The sequence below is a fragment of the Nicotiana sylvestris genome, chromosome 10, assembly GCF_000393655.2.
Source record: "Nicotiana sylvestris chromosome 10, ASM39365v2, whole genome shotgun sequence".
NCBI classification, from domain to species: domain Eukaryota; kingdom Viridiplantae; phylum Streptophyta; class Magnoliopsida; order Solanales; family Solanaceae; genus Nicotiana; species Nicotiana sylvestris.
In genome coordinates, this window is record NC_091066.1 from 128,468,500 (window position 1) to 128,487,858 (window position 19,359).

At 38.2% G+C, this 19,359-nt stretch overlaps 2 protein-coding genes across 2 annotated transcripts; both read left to right on the plus strand.

Moving 5' to 3' along the window:
* The first annotated feature begins 748 nt into the window (after positions 1 to 748).
* Positions 749 to 15,390, plus strand: LOC138879931 (uncharacterized). Its single transcript, XM_070159580.1, has 7 exons — positions 749 to 836; positions 2,309 to 3,441; positions 4,197 to 4,273; positions 4,628 to 4,748; positions 4,999 to 5,193; positions 14,662 to 15,074; positions 15,171 to 15,390. Exons 1-7 carry the CDS (start codon positions 749 to 751, stop codon positions 15,388 to 15,390), a joined length of 2,247 nt encoding a protein of 748 aa, XP_070015681.1.
* A 1,764-nt stretch (positions 15,391 to 17,154) lies between these two features.
* Positions 17,155 to 18,345, plus strand: LOC138879932 (uncharacterized). Its single transcript, XM_070159581.1, has 4 exons — positions 17,155 to 17,460; positions 17,545 to 17,662; positions 17,723 to 18,012; positions 18,073 to 18,345. Exons 1-4 carry the CDS (start codon positions 17,155 to 17,157, stop codon positions 18,343 to 18,345), a joined length of 987 nt encoding a protein of 328 aa, XP_070015682.1.
* Positions 18,346 to 19,359: the final 1,014 nt, after the last annotated feature.

The window sequence follows — 19,359 nt, forward strand, 5'->3', positions numbered from 1 at the left end:
TTTGTTTGATCTCTTTGAACCTAGATCTTGGGATCTCCAGTCTTCTAGGTAGAGTTACTGCCATAATAATTTGTTCTCGACCATAGTCCCATTCCCCTTGATGATTTCTCAACTACCTCTCTAGTTAGGCCTTTTGTAAGTGAATCTGACACATTATCACTTGACTTTACATAGTCAATCGTGATAATTCCTCTAGAGAGTAATTGCCTAACGGTTTTATGTCTTCATCGTATATGGTGAGATTTACCGTTATACATAACGCTCTCAGCCCTTCCAATAGCAGCTTGACTATCGCAATGTATTCATATTGGTGCCAATGGTTTGGGCCAAAATGAAATGTCTTCCAAGAAATTCCGGAGCCATTCAGATTCTTCACCGGCTTTATCTAACACTATGAATTCAGCCTCCATTGTAGAGCGGGCAATACAAGTTTGTTTGGATGACTTCCAAGATACCACTCCTCCACCAATAGTGAATACATATCCCTTGTGGACTTCGAATTAGTTGAATCGGTAATCCAATTTGCATCATAGTATCCCTCAATCACCGCAGGATATTTACTATAGTGCAAAGCAAAGCCCTGGGTATGTTCTAAATATCCCAATCTTGTTTCATTACCATTCAATGAGATTGACCTGCATTGCTCGTGTATCGACTCAATTTACTTATAGCACAAGCTATATCTAGTTGTGTACAATTCATGATGTACATTAAGCATCCCAACACATGAGCATAATCCAATTGTAATATGCTTTGGTCTTTGTTCTTTGCTAATGCAAGATTCACGTCAATTGGAGTCTTTGCAACTTTAAACCCTAAGTACTTGAATGTTTCAAGTACTATCTTAATATAATGAGATTGTGACAATGCCAGACCTTGGGAGTCTTATGAATCTTAATCCCCAGAATTAAATTAGCAACTCCCAAGTCCTTCATGTCAAACTTGCTAGTTAGCTTACGCTTAGTAGCATTTATGTTGGCAATGTCATTACTCATTATCAGCATATCGTTCACATATAAGCAAACAATGACTATGTGATTCGGAACATTTTTAATGTACACACATTTATCACATTCATTTATCTTAAAACCATTTGACAATATTATTTGGTCAAATTTCGCATGCCATTGTTTGGGTGCTTGTTTTACTCCGTAAAGTCTACATACCTTCTTTTCTTTACCTGGAATTACAAACTCTTCAGGTTGTTCCATGTAGAATTCTTTTTAATGTCCGTTTGATGAATTTCAAGACCATACACCGCAGCTAATGCTACTAACATCCATATGGACGTAATTCTTATAACTGGAGAGTATGTATCAAAGTAGTCAAGACCTTCTCATTGTCTATACCCTTTGACTACAACTCTTGCCTTAAATTTATTAATAGTGTCATTGTTGGCCCAAGCTCAGATGAAGTTTTGAAGAATGACAAATGAACTCAGTCATGGACCAGGTCCATCATGTGAGACATAGTGTTTATCAACCTATACATGTGAGATGCATGTGAAGGAGATAAGTCTCAAGGATCAAGCAGCAATATCTCCTAAACTGATCGAAAAGGTTGCATAGTGGATGAGGAGAGGAAGTCTCCTTATGTGAGAGGACACAATCCGGATCAAGGATAGGGTTGGAGTTTGTATTGTTCAAGGACTCAACTTCGATGGAAGATCAGAAATTGAGTCTTAATCAAACTCTAATTATTAAATAACCATGATTGTTCTCTTTTACAAGTATTGCACATACACAAAAGTTAAACTAAATTGAGAGCAAAAGAGCAAGGCAATTTTGCAAGCAATTTATGTGAGATTTAAGTGTGCACTCCTGAAGCTACTTGAATGAGATAGAAGAACCAGTTCCATTGTGTTTATTCTTATTCTAGTTCAATTATAGTAGGTGGTTTAAATTTGTACCTTTCAGCTTTTGTAGAAGCATTTGTAATAGGTACTTTGAGTGTTCAAGTTATAGGCTAACTTGGATTTGTCACAACAGTTGAGGTTGTGTGCTACAAAGGGATTAGAGTTAATCCTTAGGTTTACAAGAGTTTTGTAAATGGTGTTTTGGCTCATTGATTTTAGTGGATGTTTGGGAAAATCCTACTGAGTAGTAGGTCGTGGTTTTTTTACCTTTTGAGCCAGGCGTTTTCCACATAAAAATCTTTGTGTTCTTTATTTTCTGTACGTTTAATTCTGCAAATAGTAGTAGTTAGAATACCTAGAAGAACCAGGTTCTTCTAGATCGAAAATTGGGTACCACACAAATCACCCCCCCTCTTGTGTGGTATTGACGTTTGGAACACCAATTGGTATCAGAGCAGGTTATCCTTGAAGAGGTTAACACCTTAGGAAAGATCAACATAAGTGCACCACTTGGTAACTGGGAAGGGCAATCCACTGCTAGGCCTCCACTTTTCAATGGTCAGTACTACTCTTGGTGGAAGAATAGAATGAGGGATCATATCATAAGGGAGGACTATGAACATTGGGACATAGTCACTGATGGTCCTCTAGAAACAACAAAGAAGACTTCAGAAGGATTGGAGGTGCCAAAAACAAGAGCTGATTACACTGCTGAAGATTTGAAGAAGTGGGAAAAGAATGTTAAGGCCAATAAATGGCTTGTGTGTGGACTTGGTCTAGATGAGTATAGCAGGATCCAAAGCTGTAATACTACCAAGGAAATCTGGGACACTTTGCAAGTGGCTCATGAAGGAACACCTCAAGTAAAGAGGTCCAGAGGAACACTGTTGTATTCTCAATATGAGAATTTTACCATGAAGGAAGGAGAAACCATCCAAGAAATGTACACTAGGTTCACTACACTGACAAATGAACTTAAGTCTCTTGGAAGGATTATTTTTAAAGAAGACAAGGTTGAGAAAATCTTGACAAGAGTTCTGCCAGTTGCTTGGGAAAGCAAAATCACTGCTATTCAGAAATCTAAAAATACTGCTACCCTCAAGCTGGATGAACTAATTGGAAATCTTACTGCCTATGAATTGAGAAGGCAAACCAAGAAGATAGATGCTCCCAAGAAGGAAAGAAGTCTGGCTCTCAGAATCTCTGAAGGTTCAGATCTGGAGGATGATGAAATTGCTATGATCACTAGGGATTTCAAAAAGTATCTGATGAGAGGAAAGGGTTCTTCAAGAGGAACAACTTTCAACAAACCAAGGGCTCTTGAGAAACAGACCAATGAGGGCTGCTTCAAATGTGGTAAGACTAATCACATGATCAAGAACTATCCTCAATGGGAGATTGAATGGAAGAAAGAAAGGGTTGAAAGAAGGAACAGGAAGAAGGAACAGGTTCAACCAAGAAGAAACAAAGGGACAACCAAGGTTATGGTTGATGCCTGGGGAGAAACTTCAGATGAGGACTCAGAAGATGAAGCTGAAGATGAGCAAGCTCTTATGGCTATCGGAGAATCAGATGATGAACAAGAGGTAAGTATTCTGCATCTCAAAGACAAAATTAAATTTTTATCTAAAGAAAGGCTGGCTGAGCTATTATTAGACTTCATTGATGAGTCTGAAATAGTTAATAATGAGAAGGAAGTTCTGTCTAGGGAGTGTGTGATTCTAAAAGCAAATGCAAGAGTCTAGAGTTTAGGGCTGATGAGAGTGATAACAAAAATGCTGAGTTGAAGAACCAAGTTCTTGAACTCGACAACAGTGTCCTAGAACTTAGATCTGAAAACTTAAAACTGAAACTAGGAACAGGAAAGAAGAAGGCTGATCATATCTCACTCTAGAAGAAAATTTAAGAAAAATGAAAGATGAGTTGTATAAGAAAGATGAATTGATCAAAGTCCTAAAAGAAGACCTAGGAAAAGTAAAACATGAACTAGACAGAACCTGCAAATGGAACAAGGCTTCTGATGCACTTTCTTAGTTGCAAGAGCATCACAGTAGCAACAAAAGAGGACTTGACTATGGGACTCAAGCTCCAAAATGGGACCCTAAAAGCAAGTACCTCACACTTCCTGAAAATAAAATCTGCACACATTGTGGCAAGACTGGCCATTACAAAAGTGAATGCAATGCAAAAGAAAAGGCTAGTCAAAAGAACAAATCCTTTGTTCAAGAGAAACACAAGCTGCCTGGGTGGGCAAGAAAGAATCTGATTCATCCTTTTGCCTATAGAAAGGGACCCAAACTAGTTTGGGCTCCTAGAACTAACCCCTGATTTCTTTTTGCAGGTCCAAGTGAAAGGGAGGAGCCAAATATGGTATATGGATAGTGACTACTCAAAACATATGACTGGAAACAAGGACCAGTTCCTTTCACTTGAGGACCTATAGGGAGGTAATGTCCCCTTTGGTAATGGAAAGAAAGGTGAGATCATTGGGGTTGGAAAGGTAGGCAAGACAGACTCTCATTCCATTGAGAATGTTTACTTGATAGATGGCTTGAAATATAGCTTAATAAGTGTGTCACAACTGTGTGACAGAGGTAACCTTATAGCTTTCACCTCTACCAAATGCTTTGTGATTAACCTTACCACTAACAAGATTGTTTTGGAGGGAAAAAGAGTTAACAATATTTACATTGTAGATTTGTCCACTCTTTCAGAAAATGAACTCACTTGCTTAAGTGTGTTGGTTAATGATCCCCTCCTGTGGCACAAAAGACTTGGTCATGCCAGTCTAAATCAGCTAAACAAATTAGTCTCCAAGGACTTTGTGATAGGGTTAACCAACATCAAGTTCAAGGAAGACAAAGTTTGTGAGGCATGTGCAAGTGGGAAGCAGGTAAGATCATCCTTCAAAACCAAGAAAATGGTAAGTACATCCAAGACGTTGGAACTGGTTCATATGGATCTTTGTGGTCTAATGAGAACCATGAGCAGATGTGGAAAGAAATATGTAATGGTACTTGTTGATGATTATTCTAGATTTACCTGGGTACTATTTTTGACATCTAAAGATGAAGCATTTGATATGTTTACTGCTTTTGTTAGAAAAACTCAGAAATAAAGGAAATTAACTTTCATCCATTAAGTCTGATTATGGAACTGAATATGAAAATGCAAAGTTTGCTGAATACTGTGATGAAAATGGTGTAGATCATAACTTCTCTGCCCCTAGGACTCCTCAGCAAAATGGAGTAGTTGAAAGGAAGAACAGGACCCTTGAGGACATGGCCAGGAGCATGCTTCTTTCTAGTAAATTACCTCACATCTTCTGGGCAGAGGCTGTAAACACTGCATGCTAAATAATCAATAAATGCATGACTAGACCTCTTGTAGAGAAAACTCCCTATGAGTTACACAAAGGGACAAAACCAAACATATCCCATCTTAGGGCATTTGGTTGCAAGTGTTGTGTGCACAATAATGGAAAAGACTCCATACGTAAGTTTTATCTCAGAAGTTATGTGTGATGACCCAAAATGTCATCTTTAAATTAAATAATCATCTCGGTGTTTTAAGAACTTGAAAAGAGCTATCAATAATTTCTCAACTTGCGTGCGCAGTCCGTATAATTTTTTGGAAGGTTTTTGTATGAAAAATGGATTAAATTATGAATTAGAGCTTTAAACTCAACTGAGTTGACTTCGGTCAATATTTTGAGCAAACGAACCCGGATCCAAGATTTGACGGTCCCAGGAGGTCCGTAGAAAAATATGGGACTTAGGTGTATGCCCGGAATCGAATTCCGAGGTCTCAGGCCCGAGAAATGAATTTTTGAGTAAAATTGTTTCTGAAAATATTTAAGGAAAATGGAAATGAAATTTGATTAGAAAGTGATGGTATCGGGCCTGTATTTTGGTTTCGGTGTCCGGTACAGGTCTTATATATGGTTTAAGCACTTTTTGTAAAGATTGGTTGAAAACGGACGTCGTTTGACTTGTTTCGGACTCAAAATGGAAAATTTGATGTTTTATGAAATTTGAAAGAATTCTTGGATTTTAAAGCTTAATTCGTGGTATATGATGTTAGTTTGGTGATTTGATCACATGGTTAAGTTTGTAGATGTTATTGAGTTAGTGCATGTGTTTGGTTAGGAGCCCCGAGGGCTCGGGAGTGTTTCGGAGGTGTCTCGGAGTGATTTCGAACTTGGGAAAATAGCAGAAAATTTGCAGAAATAGTACCCCGTGAACAGTACCAATGAACAGTACCCCCGAAAATTCTGGGCAGTTAAAGGACGAACAACACGTTTTTTTTTTCATTTTTTTGAGGTTCAAACTCGGATTTTGGGCGATTTTTGAGGTGTTCTTCACGATTTCAACTCAAGTAAGTGTCCTATACTTGAAAGTGTTTATATTACATAAATCCATGGTTATTTTCATCGTTTAATTCGGATTTAAATGGAAGAAATCAAGATTTTTGCAAAATCTTCCAAAAATGAAAATTTTAGATTTGGAGGTTGAGTTGTTATCGGAATTTAATAAAATTTGTATGGGTGAACTCGTGGTTGAATAGGTTATCGAATTTTGTAAGTTTCGTCGGAATTCGATACGTGGGCCCCACGAGCGATTTTGAGTTAAATTTTGGATTTTGTTGGAAAATTAGTATTTCCATATGGAATTAATTCGTACGCTTTATATTGAGTATATTGAATTATTATGACCAGATTTGAAGCTTTGAACGAATTCGCAAGGCAAAGGGTTGTTGGAATTTTGAATTGGTTGCAAAGCGAGGTAAGTGTTTGGTCTAACCTTAGCTTGAGGGATTAGGAGTTGTGTCTTAATTGCTACATGTTAATTGTAGAGTACGACATATAGGCATGGTGACGAGTATCTATACGTTGGTGTCAAGCATGTCCGTGAGTCTTGTATTATATTTGTTATGACTCCGTTGTGGTTTATTGCGCTTCATATGTTATTATCACCATTGTTCCCTTGCTAGGATGTTTGTTTGATATTATTGTTGCCTTGCCAGGATATTTGTTTTGATAGTATTGTTCCCTTGCCGGGATGTTGTTGAAATATTATTGTTCCCTTGCCGAAAAGTTGTTATATTGCTCTTGTTCCCTTGTCGGGATTCCTTGTGATTATTTTTGGCTTGTAACTGGGAGCGGGTGGTACGCCTACCACAAGATATATAATGAAATGGGAGCGGGTGGTACGCCTACCACAAGATATATAATGAAATGGGAGCGGGTGGTACGCCTACCACAAGATATATAATGAAATGGGAGCGGGTGGTACGCCTACCACAAGATATAATGAAATGGGAGCGGGTGGTACGCCTACCACAAGATATAATGAAATGGGAGCGGGTGGTACGGCTACCACAAGACATAATGAAATGGGAGCGGATGGTACACCTACCACGAGATACATGAAATGGGAGCGGGTGGCACGCCTGCCACGAGATACATGAAATGGGATCGGGTTGCACGCCTGCAACAAGATGTGAAAAGAAAGTGAAATATGCTTTTGTTTCCCTTATTCTTGTTAGTGATTGGATTTTGATTCCTTTATAATTCTCTTGATATTCTATTTTTACTTTTTTTTATATATGTTCAATACTCCAAATTTCAACAATTGTTACATTTTTTTTTAACTCAATTGATTTCTCAACTAAATTTCCTTAAACCGTTTGAGGTTGTACTTTACAAAAAAAGGAATTTCTACTATGTTTTGATTTATTGATTTCTCGTATTAAAGGTGAAGGATTCATTCGATATTGTACTTTAATTGAAAAGGGTATCTTCTTTATCAACTGATTTCTAAAAATAACTTCATATTTTCTTGTTGATTTCCTAATTGGGTTGGAAGTTGTACTCTACTTTATGTTAAGTGAATGAGGTGTCACAAGGTGACATTTACTCGAAAGAATTATATTCGAAAGATGCTTATTTGAAAGATATTTTATTTAAAGGAAATATATTCGATATATATTCATTGAAAAACATATTATCTTGGAGATTATTACTTGAAAGATTTATAGGCGAAAGATTTATATTTGAAGGACTTGATGAATTGATTGCACTTGTATCTATTATTTGTTGAGAAATATTTATGGTGTTCTTGTGGCCTGCTATTTACATCACTGGTTGGTCATTGTTGCCATCATTGTTATCTGCTTCCTATTATTTTTGTACGCTATATTGCACAGGTTTATTTGGTAGTCTGGTCCTAGCCTCGTCACTACTTCGCCGAGGTTAGGCTAGGTACTTACCAGCACATGGGGTCGGTTGTGCTGATACTACACTCTGCACTCTTTTGTGCAGATCCTAGTGTTGTAGACTTCGGACCGCAGTGAGATTGTTGTTTTCTTGTTCATCAGGCAATCCGAGGTAGTCCTGCAGGCGTCCGCAGGCCTTGGCGCGTCTTCTTCTATCTACTATTCCTGTTTCTTTCATGTATTTCCAGAGATAGTATTGTATTTATTTCTTTCAGACCTTTATTTGTAGTACTCCTAGACAGTCTGTGAAGTTGTGACACCAGTCTTGGGTAGATTTGTTATGGTTTGGTATTAGCAGTATTATTAAATCTCTACAATGCAGTCTTCCGCTTATTCAATTCTGTTGTTATCTAATTGTTGGCTCTTAACCGTTATCGGATTAAAAATGGAAATAAGGTAGATAGTTCAGTTGGTTGGCTTGCGTAGCTTTCACTAGTAGGCTCCATCACGACTCCCGATGGTGGAAAATTCGGGTCGTGACAAGTTGGTATCAGAGCTCTGGGTTACATAGGTCTCACAATTCACAGACAAACTTAGTAGAGTCTGAGGGATCGGTACGTAGACGTCTGTATTTATCCCCTAGAGGCTACAGAGTTAGGAAAAGTTTTACTCTCATTCTTCTCTATCGTGAAATTTTTTTCTCTCATTGCTAAATTGAAACCTCTACTCTTGTCCTTTCACAAATGGCGAGGTCACGTGCCGCTTTTTCAGCCAAACAATGTCACAGACCGGTGATAGATCAATTATGTCTTCGGAGACTTTGCGGAGGCTGGATAGGTCTCACCAAGCTCTTCGCTACCACTTTCAGCGGTGCATCTTTTGAGGACCCACGTGATTTTCTTAACCGCTGATATGAAGTATTGCAGAACGTGAAGATAGTCGAAAGCGATGGGGTTGATTTTGTTGTGTTGGAGATGACAAGTAGAGGTAGTGGAAAGATAATGTATTTACTAGACCAGTTGTGGTTCCGACGGAAGATGTAGACGTATCAAAACATCACCTAATGAATCATGTTGGGGTTCAACGTACCTTGACGTCTGGTTGATTTATTTGAGTTGTGAAGGTCAAATATTGTGGATTATCGGATGTTGTGACATATGGCTTCGTGCCAAGTGAGGGGAGTCCACTATCTAAATCAAATTGCAGGGTCGTGTGTTATACCAATTTTGGCCTGAAATGTATTTATGTGGTACTGAAAGGTTTTCCAAAACTTGTATATGATCAAGAGCTGAGATTTGAATGGGATGATGATGAGACTTGAGATATTCCCGCGTCCTTAATAATTCTACATTTCAGTATCAACGGGATCATGAAAACATATTCAGTATACTCGTAGTGCTTAAGTTAATCACAACACTCGCATGGGGCAGTCATCTTTTAATGTACCAGTGGCATGAAATTTCTTGCAATGGTTATTTAATTTATCCGGTACAGACCTAGTATGAGCAGCCGAACTGCAGATGGGTTGTTATGAAAATGGAGATACTAGGAACATCTTGAAAAATTATCCTAGACTTGGGAGAGACATATTTCGTCAAAGCACTCTGGATACGTGCCCCATTGCTGTTACTACTCCACTTCCGACCAACCATAGGTAGGGGTCAGGATATTAGAGGTGGAGGTGAGACCCCTAGAGGTGGAGACCCAGTCCGTTGATATGTTTTTTATGGTATGGCTGAGGTTGCTACACCAGACGGTATCGTTATAAGTACGGTCTCGAATTATTATAAACTCAAAATTTCCTTAACTTGATTCGGTTTTGAGTATCAAGGAAAGTTCTCCTATTGTACTCCACTTATGAGTGAGCTTCATAATTCTTAAACCTACATCTGTGAATACTTCTGCTGGGAGATTATATGGAGATAGCCATGTCTATCATTATGTGTTGGTCATTAAAAATAGTTGTGAGGCTAAAAGTGACTTTTGTGAATTAATTCGATGAGTTTGATTTGATTTCTAAATAATTGATTTCCACTGTAAATTATATGCCCTACAGGTAAGAGGGATCATTGTATGTTGTGATTTTGTTTAACCGAAATTATTTGAAAGAAGGAAGAAAGGAAATGGAAAATTTTAGTTGGAACAATGTGCAAAATACTTGTGATTCAGAGTTGAGGATGAGATCCTCACATTTTTATATGATATGAAATATTTAAATCGGGCTACAAGCTGCGGTGGATGTTATATAAGGACGAGGTCCTGGTGGTGAAAATTTTATGTGTTTAAATTCTCCTTTTGTGAAATTAAAATTTATGTTGTAGCACTTGTAGGGAGTCATGCCTATTAGGCTTATTTGAAAATTCTTGTATGAATATTTTTGTGCATAATTTGCCAAAATTGTATTGTAACTATTGAGTTTTAGCCTACAAGGTGAGAGCACAGGTGGTGTTAAATTGTGATTCGTTACTTCGGGTAAGTAATTATAAGATCCTCTTGCCTTGTTGTTAGTAATCTGGAGGTTTGAAACAAAATTTTGTTAACATGAGGTTAATTGGCGATGTTGTAATCTATTATGAGCAACCATTAAGACCAGAGATGTGGTTATGGTCATACATATGGTGCATTTTATGTCAAGATATCATTGTGATAATGTCGTGCTTGTAATGCGGAGATTAGTGTTATTGATATATACTTTGTATTGTGTTGTTGGGTTGTGGACATGTTTCTAGGAGTTGTTTTGGTGTTACTCTGACAGGTGGATAGGCCCAATTATAGGGGAGACTATGCCGAAATTTCTGAAAAATTTGGGAGTTAGAAAAATTTGGGATATTGAGATGTGCAAAGAAAGAGATAAGTTACATTATGTATTTGAAGATGGACTCTACTTCTCATTTAAGGAAGAATGACCCTAAGTGGGGGAGAATGTAATACCCCGTATTTGATGAGTGCGTAGGCATGAGTTGCTATAGCTAGTCGGGACTAATATCGTGTGTTGATGTAAAAATCAGACCTTTCTAGAAATGATTGGAGTGTAAGAAATTTGGTCTTGAAGTTTACGAATATGGATAAAGGAAATGATCTCAATTGAAATGGTGTTGTCGGACTTATGTCGAATGCGATAATGTGGGATCAACCGCGAATAATTGTGTAAAAGTAAAATCATCAATTTGGTAACTTGAGAATAATTCTTAATACGTTCGAGGATGAACGTTTGTTTTAGAGGTGGAGAATGTGATGACCCAAAATGTCATCTTTAAATTAAATAATCATCTCGGTGTTTTAAGAACTTGAAAAGAGCTATCAATAATTTCTCAACTTGCGTGCGCAGTCCGTATAATTTTCTGGAAGGCTTTTGTATGAAAAATGGATTAAATTATGAATTAGAGCTTTAAAACTCAACTGAGTTGACTTCGGTCAATATTTTGAGCAAACGAACCCGGATCCAAGATTTGACGGTCCCAGGAGGTCCGTAGGAAAATATGGGACTTGGGCGTATGCCCGGAATCGAATTCCGAGGTCTCAGGCCCGAGAAATGAATTTTTGAGTAAAATTGTTTTCTGAAACTATTTAAGGAAAATAGAAATGAAATTTTATTAGAAAGTGATGGTATCGGGCCCGTATTTTGGTTCTAGTATCCGGTACAGGTCTTATATATGGTTTAAGAACTTTCTGTAAAGTTTGGTTGAAAACGGACGTCGTTTGACTTGTTTCGGACTCAAAATGGAAAATTTGATGTTTTATGAAATTTGAAAGAATTCTTGGATTTTAAAGCTTAATTCGTGGTATATGATGTTAGTTTGGCGATTTGATCGCACGGTTAAGTTTGTAGGATGTTGTTGAGTTAGTGCATGTGTTTGGTTAGGATCCCCGAGGGCTCGGGAGTGTTTCGGAGGTGTCTCAGAGTGATTTCGGACTTGGGAAAATAGCAGAAAATCTGCAGAAAAGTACCAATGAACAGTAACAACAAGTTTTTTTTTCATTTTTTTGAGTTTCAAACTCGAATTTTGGGCGATTTTTGAGGTGTTCTTCACAATTTCAACTCATGTAAGTGTCCTATACTCGAAAGTGTTTATATTACATAAATCCATGGTTATTTTCATCGTTTAATTCGGATTTAAATGGAAGAAATCATGATTTTTGCAAAATCTTCCAAAAATGAAAATTTTAGATTTGGAGGTCGAGTTGTTATCGGAATTTGATAAAATTTGTATGGGTGAACTCGTGGTTGAATGGGTTATCGAATTTTGTAAGTTTCGTCGAAATTCGAGACGTGGGCCCCACGAGCTATTTTTAGTTAAATTTCGGATTTTGTTGGAAAATTAGTATTTCCATATGGAATTAATTTGTACGCTTTATATTGAGTATATTGAATTATTATGACCAGATTTGAAGCTTCGAACGAATTCGCGAGGCAAAGGGTTGTTGGAATTTTGAATTGGTTGCAAAGCGAGGTAAGTGTTTGGTCTAACCTTAGCTTGAGGGATTAGGAGTTGTGTCTTAATTGCTATTTGTTAATTATAGAGTACGACGTATAGGCATGGTGACGAGTATCTATACGTTGGTGTCAAGCATGTCCGTGAGTCTTGTATTATATTTGTTATGACTCCGTTGTGGTTTATTGCGCTTCATATGTTATTATCACCATTGTTCCCTTGCCAGGATGTTTGTTTGATATTATTGTTGCCTTGCCAGGATATTTGTTTTGATAGTTTGTTCCCTTGCCGGGATGTTGTTGAAATATTATTGTTCCCTTGCCGGAAAGTTGTTATATTGCTCTTATTCCCTTGCCGGAATGTTGTTATATTGCTCTTATTCCCTTGCCGGGATTCCTTGTGATTATTGTTGGCTTGTAACTGGGAGCAGGTGGTACGCCTACCACAAGATATATAATGAAATGGGAGCGGGTGGTACGCCTACCACAAGGTATATAATGAAATAGGAGCGGGTGGTACGCCTACCACAAGGTATATAATGAAATGGGAGCGGGTGGTACGCCTACCACAAGATATATAATGAAATGGGAGCGGGTGGTACGCCTACCACAAGATATTATGAAATGGGAGCGGGTGGTACGCCTGCCACAAGACATAATGAAATAGGAGCGGGTGGTATGCGTACCACGAGATACATGAAATGGGAGCGGGTGGCACGCCTGCCACGAGATACATGAAATGGGATCAAGTTGCACGCCTGCAACAAGATGTGAAAAGAAAGTGAAGTATGCTTTTGTTTCCCTTATTCTTGTTAGTGATTGGATTTTGATTCCTTTATAATTCTCTTGATATTCTATTTTTACTTTTTTTTATATATGTTCAATACTCCAAATTTCAACAATTGTTACATTTTTTTTAACTCAATTGATTTCTCAACTAAATTTTCCTTAAACCATTTGAGGTTGTACTTTACAAAAAAAAAGAATTTCTACTATGTTTTGATTTATTGATTTCTCGTATTAAAGGTGAAGGATTCATTCGATATTGTACTTTAATTGAAAAGGGTATCTTCTTTATCAAATGATTTCTAAAAATAACTTCATATTTTCTTGTTGATTTCCTAATTGGGTTGGAAGTTGTACTCTACTTTATGTTAAGTGAATGAGGCGTCACAAGGTGACATTTACTCGAAAGAATTATATTCGAAAGATGCTTATTTGAAAGATATTTTATTTAAAGGAAATATATTCGATATATATTCATTGAAAAGCATATTATCTTGGAGATTATTACTTGAAGGATTTATAGGCGAAAGATTTATATTTGAAGGACTTGATGAATTGATTGCACTTGTATCTATTATTTGTTGAGAAACATTTATGGTGTTCTTGTGGCCTGCTATTTACATCACTGGTTGGTCATTGTTGCCATCATTATTATCTGCTTCCTATTATTTTTGTACGCTATATTGCACAGGTTTATTTGGTAGTCTGGTCCTAGCCTCGTCACTACTTCGCCGAGGTTAGGCTAGGCACTTACCAGCACATGGGGTCGGTTGTGCTGATACTACACTCTGCACTCTTTTGTGCAGATCCTAGTGTTGTAGACTTCGGACCGCAGTAAGATTGTTGTTTTCTTGTTCATCAGGCGATTCGAGGTAGTCCTGCAGGCGTCCGCAGGCCTTGGCGCGTCTCCTTCTATCTATTATTCCTGTTTTTTTCATGTATTTGGAGAGACAGTATTGTATTTATTTCTTTCAAACCTTTATTTGTAGTACTCCTAGATAGTCTGTGAAGTTGTGACACCAGTCTTGGGTAGATTTGTTATGGTTTGGTATTAGCAGTATTATTAAATCTCTACAATGCAGTCTTCCGCTTATTCAATTATGTTGTTATCTAATTGTTGGCTCTTAACCGTTATCGGATTAAAAATGGAAATAAGGTAGATAGTTCAGTTGGTTGGCTTGCGTAGCTTTCACTAGTAGGCGCCATCACGACTACCGAGGATGGGAAATTCGGATCGTGACATTATGAGGGAGTATTCTTGGGATATTCTTCACATAGCAAAGCATATAAAGTGTTCAATAAAAGAACTTTGTGTGTAGAAGAAAGTGTGCATGTAGTATTTGATGAAAATAACATTCTTTCTGAGAGACAGGAATATGATGATGAAGCCATTGGACTGGTAAAAGAATTGACTGAATCCCCAGCACAAGTCAACGTGGCATCAAAAGAAGGAACAGGTGATGGAACAGGTCCTTCCACTCAGGGCAACCTGACAGGGGGAAATAATCAGGGAGAAATTGAATCAAATTCCTTAAAAGAACATGTTCATGAACATGTTCCTCAGCAACAGAACAAAGGAGAGACATCTAGTAGAAACCAGTTGATTGTGAAATCCCACAAGTATCAAAGTTCTCATCCCATTGAGAACATCATTACTGATCCAACATCTGGAGTCAAAACTAGATCACAACTAAAGAATATGTGTGCTTTTGATGCTTTTCTATCTCTTGTTGAACCTAAAAATGTTGTTGAGGCTTTGCAGGATGTAGATTGGGTGAATGCAATGCAGGATGAACTCAACCAATTTGAAAAAAGTCAAGTTTGGCATCTAGTTCCAAGACCCAAGGACAGATCAGTCATTGGCACAAAATGGGTCTTCAGGAACAAACTTGATGAAGATGGAATAGTTACAAGAAACAAGACAAGGCTAGTGGTTCAAGGCTACAGCCAAGAGGTGGGCATTGACTATCATGATACTTTTGCTCCAGTTGCAAGACTAGAGGCAATCAGACTCCACATAGCCATTGCAGCACATATGGAATTCACTCTCCATCAGATAGATGCCAAAAGTGCCTTCCTGAATGGCTACCTAAAGGAATAAGTGTTTTTGAAACAACCTCCAGGGTTTGAAAGCAAGGAATATCCTGAGCATGTGTACAAGTTAGACAAGGCTCTATATGGGCTCAAGCAGGCCCCAAGAGCTTGGTATGAATGATTATCTAAATTCCTACTGGAGCATGGTTACAAAACAGGTAAAATTGACAGTACCTTGTTCTTAAGAGAAAAAGGTAAAGACCTCCTTGTTGTGCAAATATATGTTGATGACATAATATTTGGGACCACTACTAATAGGTTGAGTAAGGACTTTGCAAAATTAATGGGGAGTGAGTTTGAAATGAGCATGATGGGTGAGCTTAACTTCTTCTTAGGCTTGCAGATCAAATAAAGTCCAAATGAAACCATGATCCATCAGCAGAAGTATACAAAAGAACTAATCGAAAAGTTTAAAATGGAGGATTCTAAAGAAATAGATACACCTATTGCAACTGCCACTAAATTAGATATTAATGAACCTGGTTCATCAGTTGATCAAAAGTTGTATAGGGGTATGATTGGTTCACTCTTGTATCTTACTGCCAATAGACCTGATATTGTTTTTAGTGTAGGGCTTTGTGCTCGTTTTCAGGCAAATCCAAAAGAGTCTCTTGACTGTTGTCAAGAGGATACTAAGATATCTGAAAGGCACCACTGATTTGTGTCTTTGGTATCCCAAAGGTAGTAATTTCAATCTAGTAGGATATACTGATGCTGATTAAGTAGGTTTCCTAGTGGATAGGAAGAGCACCTCAGGTATGGCATACTTCATTGGTTCATGTCTTGTGTCATGGGCTACTAAAAAGCAAAATTCAATAGCCCTATCTACTGCTGAAGCTGAGTATGTTGCTGCTGCTTCTTGTTGTGCTCAATTGCTATGGATCAAACAACAGCTGGAAGATTTTGGAATTAAAGTGGGATGTATTCCAATATTCTGTGATAACACTAGTGCTAGTATGACAAAGAACCTTGTTCATCATAAAAGGACCAAGCACATAGATGTTAGACACCACTTCTTAAGAGATAACTATGAGAAAGGATTGATTTCAATAGAATTCTGTGTTACTGATAAATAAAGCACTGAGTAGAGAAAACTTTGAGAGGAACGGGTTGGAATTAGGGATGATTAATATCACCTAATAGGTCCAGTTCAGAATGCACAATAAAAAAATGAAAAAAAATTGAAAAAAAAAATTTAGTTAGGAGTTCTAACTTTGTGTAAATATCTAGATCAGTACTTACTCAGTTTCATACTTTAATCAGTATACTCCTGTGACATGTGAATATATGACTCACTGATCTCTTACAAAGTTTTTTCTATTATGACATTTGAGGCATGTTCAAGAGAGTTCTACTTGATGAACCTGGTTCATCAGTATATGCTCATGAGAAAGTTCAAGTATGTTTTCTATACTCTGCACAATTAGAAAGATTAATTTTTCAATCATGAGCAGAAGTCCTATATTCACCAAACTCCCAGAAATTCTATCCGTTGAGCATTGAACAAGTTCCGTTCTCCTAGAACTCTAAAAATGGGATTTTTGCCTAAAATCTAGCGACGCCTAATAATCACTAAGAGACCGGATTTCTACCTTGATTAGACTTTTAATTTACTACTGAAAAAGCTGTTGTTACCTCTATTAATTCTAATCACCATTAAATACACACCACACCCTTCCTCCTTAGTCCATAACCGTCAATAATCCCTCTCCAGTTCTGATCATCTCTTTTCTCTCCAAAATTCCCAAAACGTCTCCAGAAATAATTCACCATGACTAATCCGCAAGATAATCTAGGCACTTCCCCACCAGTATCCCCTTCTAATTCATCTTCATCTACTTCTCCTAGTGTTTCCCCAAAACCTAGGTTTCGTAGACAGAAAATGTTAGCTAGAAAAACTGTGGCTTCTAGGTCTCTACGAAAAGCTCTAAATGAAAAATTAAGGGCTAGCCAGAGGAAGGAAAGTCCTGCTAAAGAATCTGACTCAAGCTCTGAGTCTGAAGCTTTTATTTCTGCCAGCAAAGGTGAAGAACATGGGTCTTCTGACACTAACAAAAATCAAGAAACTCCTGGTGAGGTAAATACTTATTTGGTATTTTCTAGTGTGGTTGAAAATGTAGATAATAGGTTTGTTTTGATTGGTTCTGTGAAATATGTAAAGGGGGTTGAGTCAAGTAGGAGGGGATGTAAAAAGAAAGAAAAGGTTCTTGTTATATGTGGTGGTGTTAAAGAGAGTGGCAACAAGTCAGGGGGAAGTAGTTTCGGGGAGGCTGCTGAAGGTCTTGTTCATCTGAGAAAGCAATAAGATGAACTTGGTTCATCTGTTGAGGAAACCCTAGCTGACATTCTGAAAAAGGTTGGAGCCAGTTATGATCCAAAGAAGTGCAAAGCTTCATTACAAAAGGCTCCAACTGCTTCCAAGCCAATCAAGAAAAGCAAAATGTCATCTCCAAAGCCCATTGTCCCTTCAGTACCTAAGGGAAGAGCTACTAGAAGCAGGGTCAAACAAAGTGAAGCGGAGTTATTGAAAGCTCTGGAAGAAAGCAGGAAAAAGAAGAAGGAGAAGGGAAAAGCAAAGGTTGTGGAAAGTTCTAAAGCTGCAGAAGAGGAAGAAGAGGAGACGGAACTGGTCCATTAAGAAAGAGGAACAATTGTGGAGGTTCCTACATCCAAACCAAAAATATCCAAGACTTCTTCCAAGAAGTCTTCCTCTGAGCCTGTATCTGCTGAACCCTCTTTAGTCAAAAGAAACAGATCCGCAGTGAAAGGGAAACAGGTAAAAATTACTAAAGAAGAAGAAAAAGAAGAATGGAGTGGAGAAGAAGAAGAGGAGGAATCTGAAAAAGAACAGGATAGGTTTGTCATCTTTGGTAGAAGAAAGATTTTGAAAGGAAGACTATTGAAAGACCTGGATGAGCCAGGAATAAGAAGATTGGTGGATGCCCTATCTGCACAAGGGTAGAAGGACATGGTCCTTAAAATGGATGGGAGGCTGGCCAGGAAGGAGATGATTGAGTTCATGGCCAATGCCACTGTGAAAAATGGGGTAGTCACCAGCCTGGTAAAAGGAGTCAAGGTGCAGTTTGATGCAACCAAATTAGGTGAGATTATGGACATACTCAGTGTGGGGTATGATGATTATACCAGGCAGAGGTGGCCTTGTCTGTATTCTCTCCCTACTGCTCTCCAAATCACCAGAAATTTCTGTGATACTAAAGCTGCTGAAGATGTGCCTGAGGCTAGGTTTGTGCAGAAAAGTGAGATGAGGCCTGAGCACAAGGTGCTATTTGAGTTTGTTAACAAATGCCTACTGCCCATACAGGAGAGAAGGCACACTGCCAACTACATGGACCTGGTTCTTATGGAGTGCCTTGTGAGAGGAATGCAGATAAACTGGCCTGCTTTCATTGTCAAACTGCTGGATAGGGTCATTAATGGCTCCAAGGTTCATGCTACTCCATGTGGGTTCATATTGACTACTGTTCTGGATAGGCTGAATGTGCCTTTGAAGAAATGGGATATGGCATCAAGCAAGGAGCACTTTGGCGTCAAAACTCTTCAGGCTTGTGACTATCTAGTCAATACAACCCCAGTTGAACCTGGTTCATCTCTGAAGACTCCTGTGAACAGCAAGGTTAGGGCCTTGGTTCAAGAATGTGGAACTAAAGATGCTAAAATTGCTAGGCTCCAGGCTCGTGTTGCTGGATTGGAAACTAAGAGAGATGGCCTTAGAGCTGAGCTAGCAAAGGAAAAGGAGAAGAGTGATGGGATGCTTCAGAATATGCTCAACCTTCTCCAAACCCAACCCTCTAGTTCCCCCAAGCCTTAGGTCTTCCAGTTCTTGTCTTTTGAACCAGTCTAGAACCCCCCACCCCCACCCCACCCCCACCCCCAGTGACCCAGATTCGGGACTTTTTCTGTTTTTGTTGCTCATGTTTGGAAGTTTTTTTTTCTTTTTGTGGTTTGTTTGTGGAAA

Bases quoted from the DNA above. Each gene is read 5' to 3' on its own strand.
- LOC138879932 (XM_070159581.1), top strand. From the start codon at position 17,155: ATGACTAATCCGCAAGATAATCTAGGCACTTCCCCACCAGTATCCCCT. The intron at 17,461-17,544 runs GTAAATACTTAT...AAATATGTAAAG, and splicing joins ATCAAGAAACTCCTGGTGAG to GGGGTTGAGTCAAGTAGGAG. The intron at 18,013-18,072 runs GTCCATTAAGAA...AAAATATCCAAG, and splicing joins AAGAAGAGGAGACGGAACTG to ACTTCTTCCAAGAAGTCTTC.
- LOC138879931 (XM_070159580.1), top strand. From the start codon at position 749: ATGCTTTGGTCTTTGTTCTTTGCTAATGCAAGATTCACGTCAATTGGA. The intron at 4,274-4,627 runs GTTCCTTTCACT...GTGGCACAAAAG, and splicing joins ATGACTGGAAACAAGGACCA to ACTTGGTCATGCCAGTCTAA. The intron at 5,194-14,661 runs GTAAACACTGCA...TCTGAGAGACAG, and splicing joins ACATCTTCTGGGCAGAGGCT to GAATATGATGATGAAGCCAT.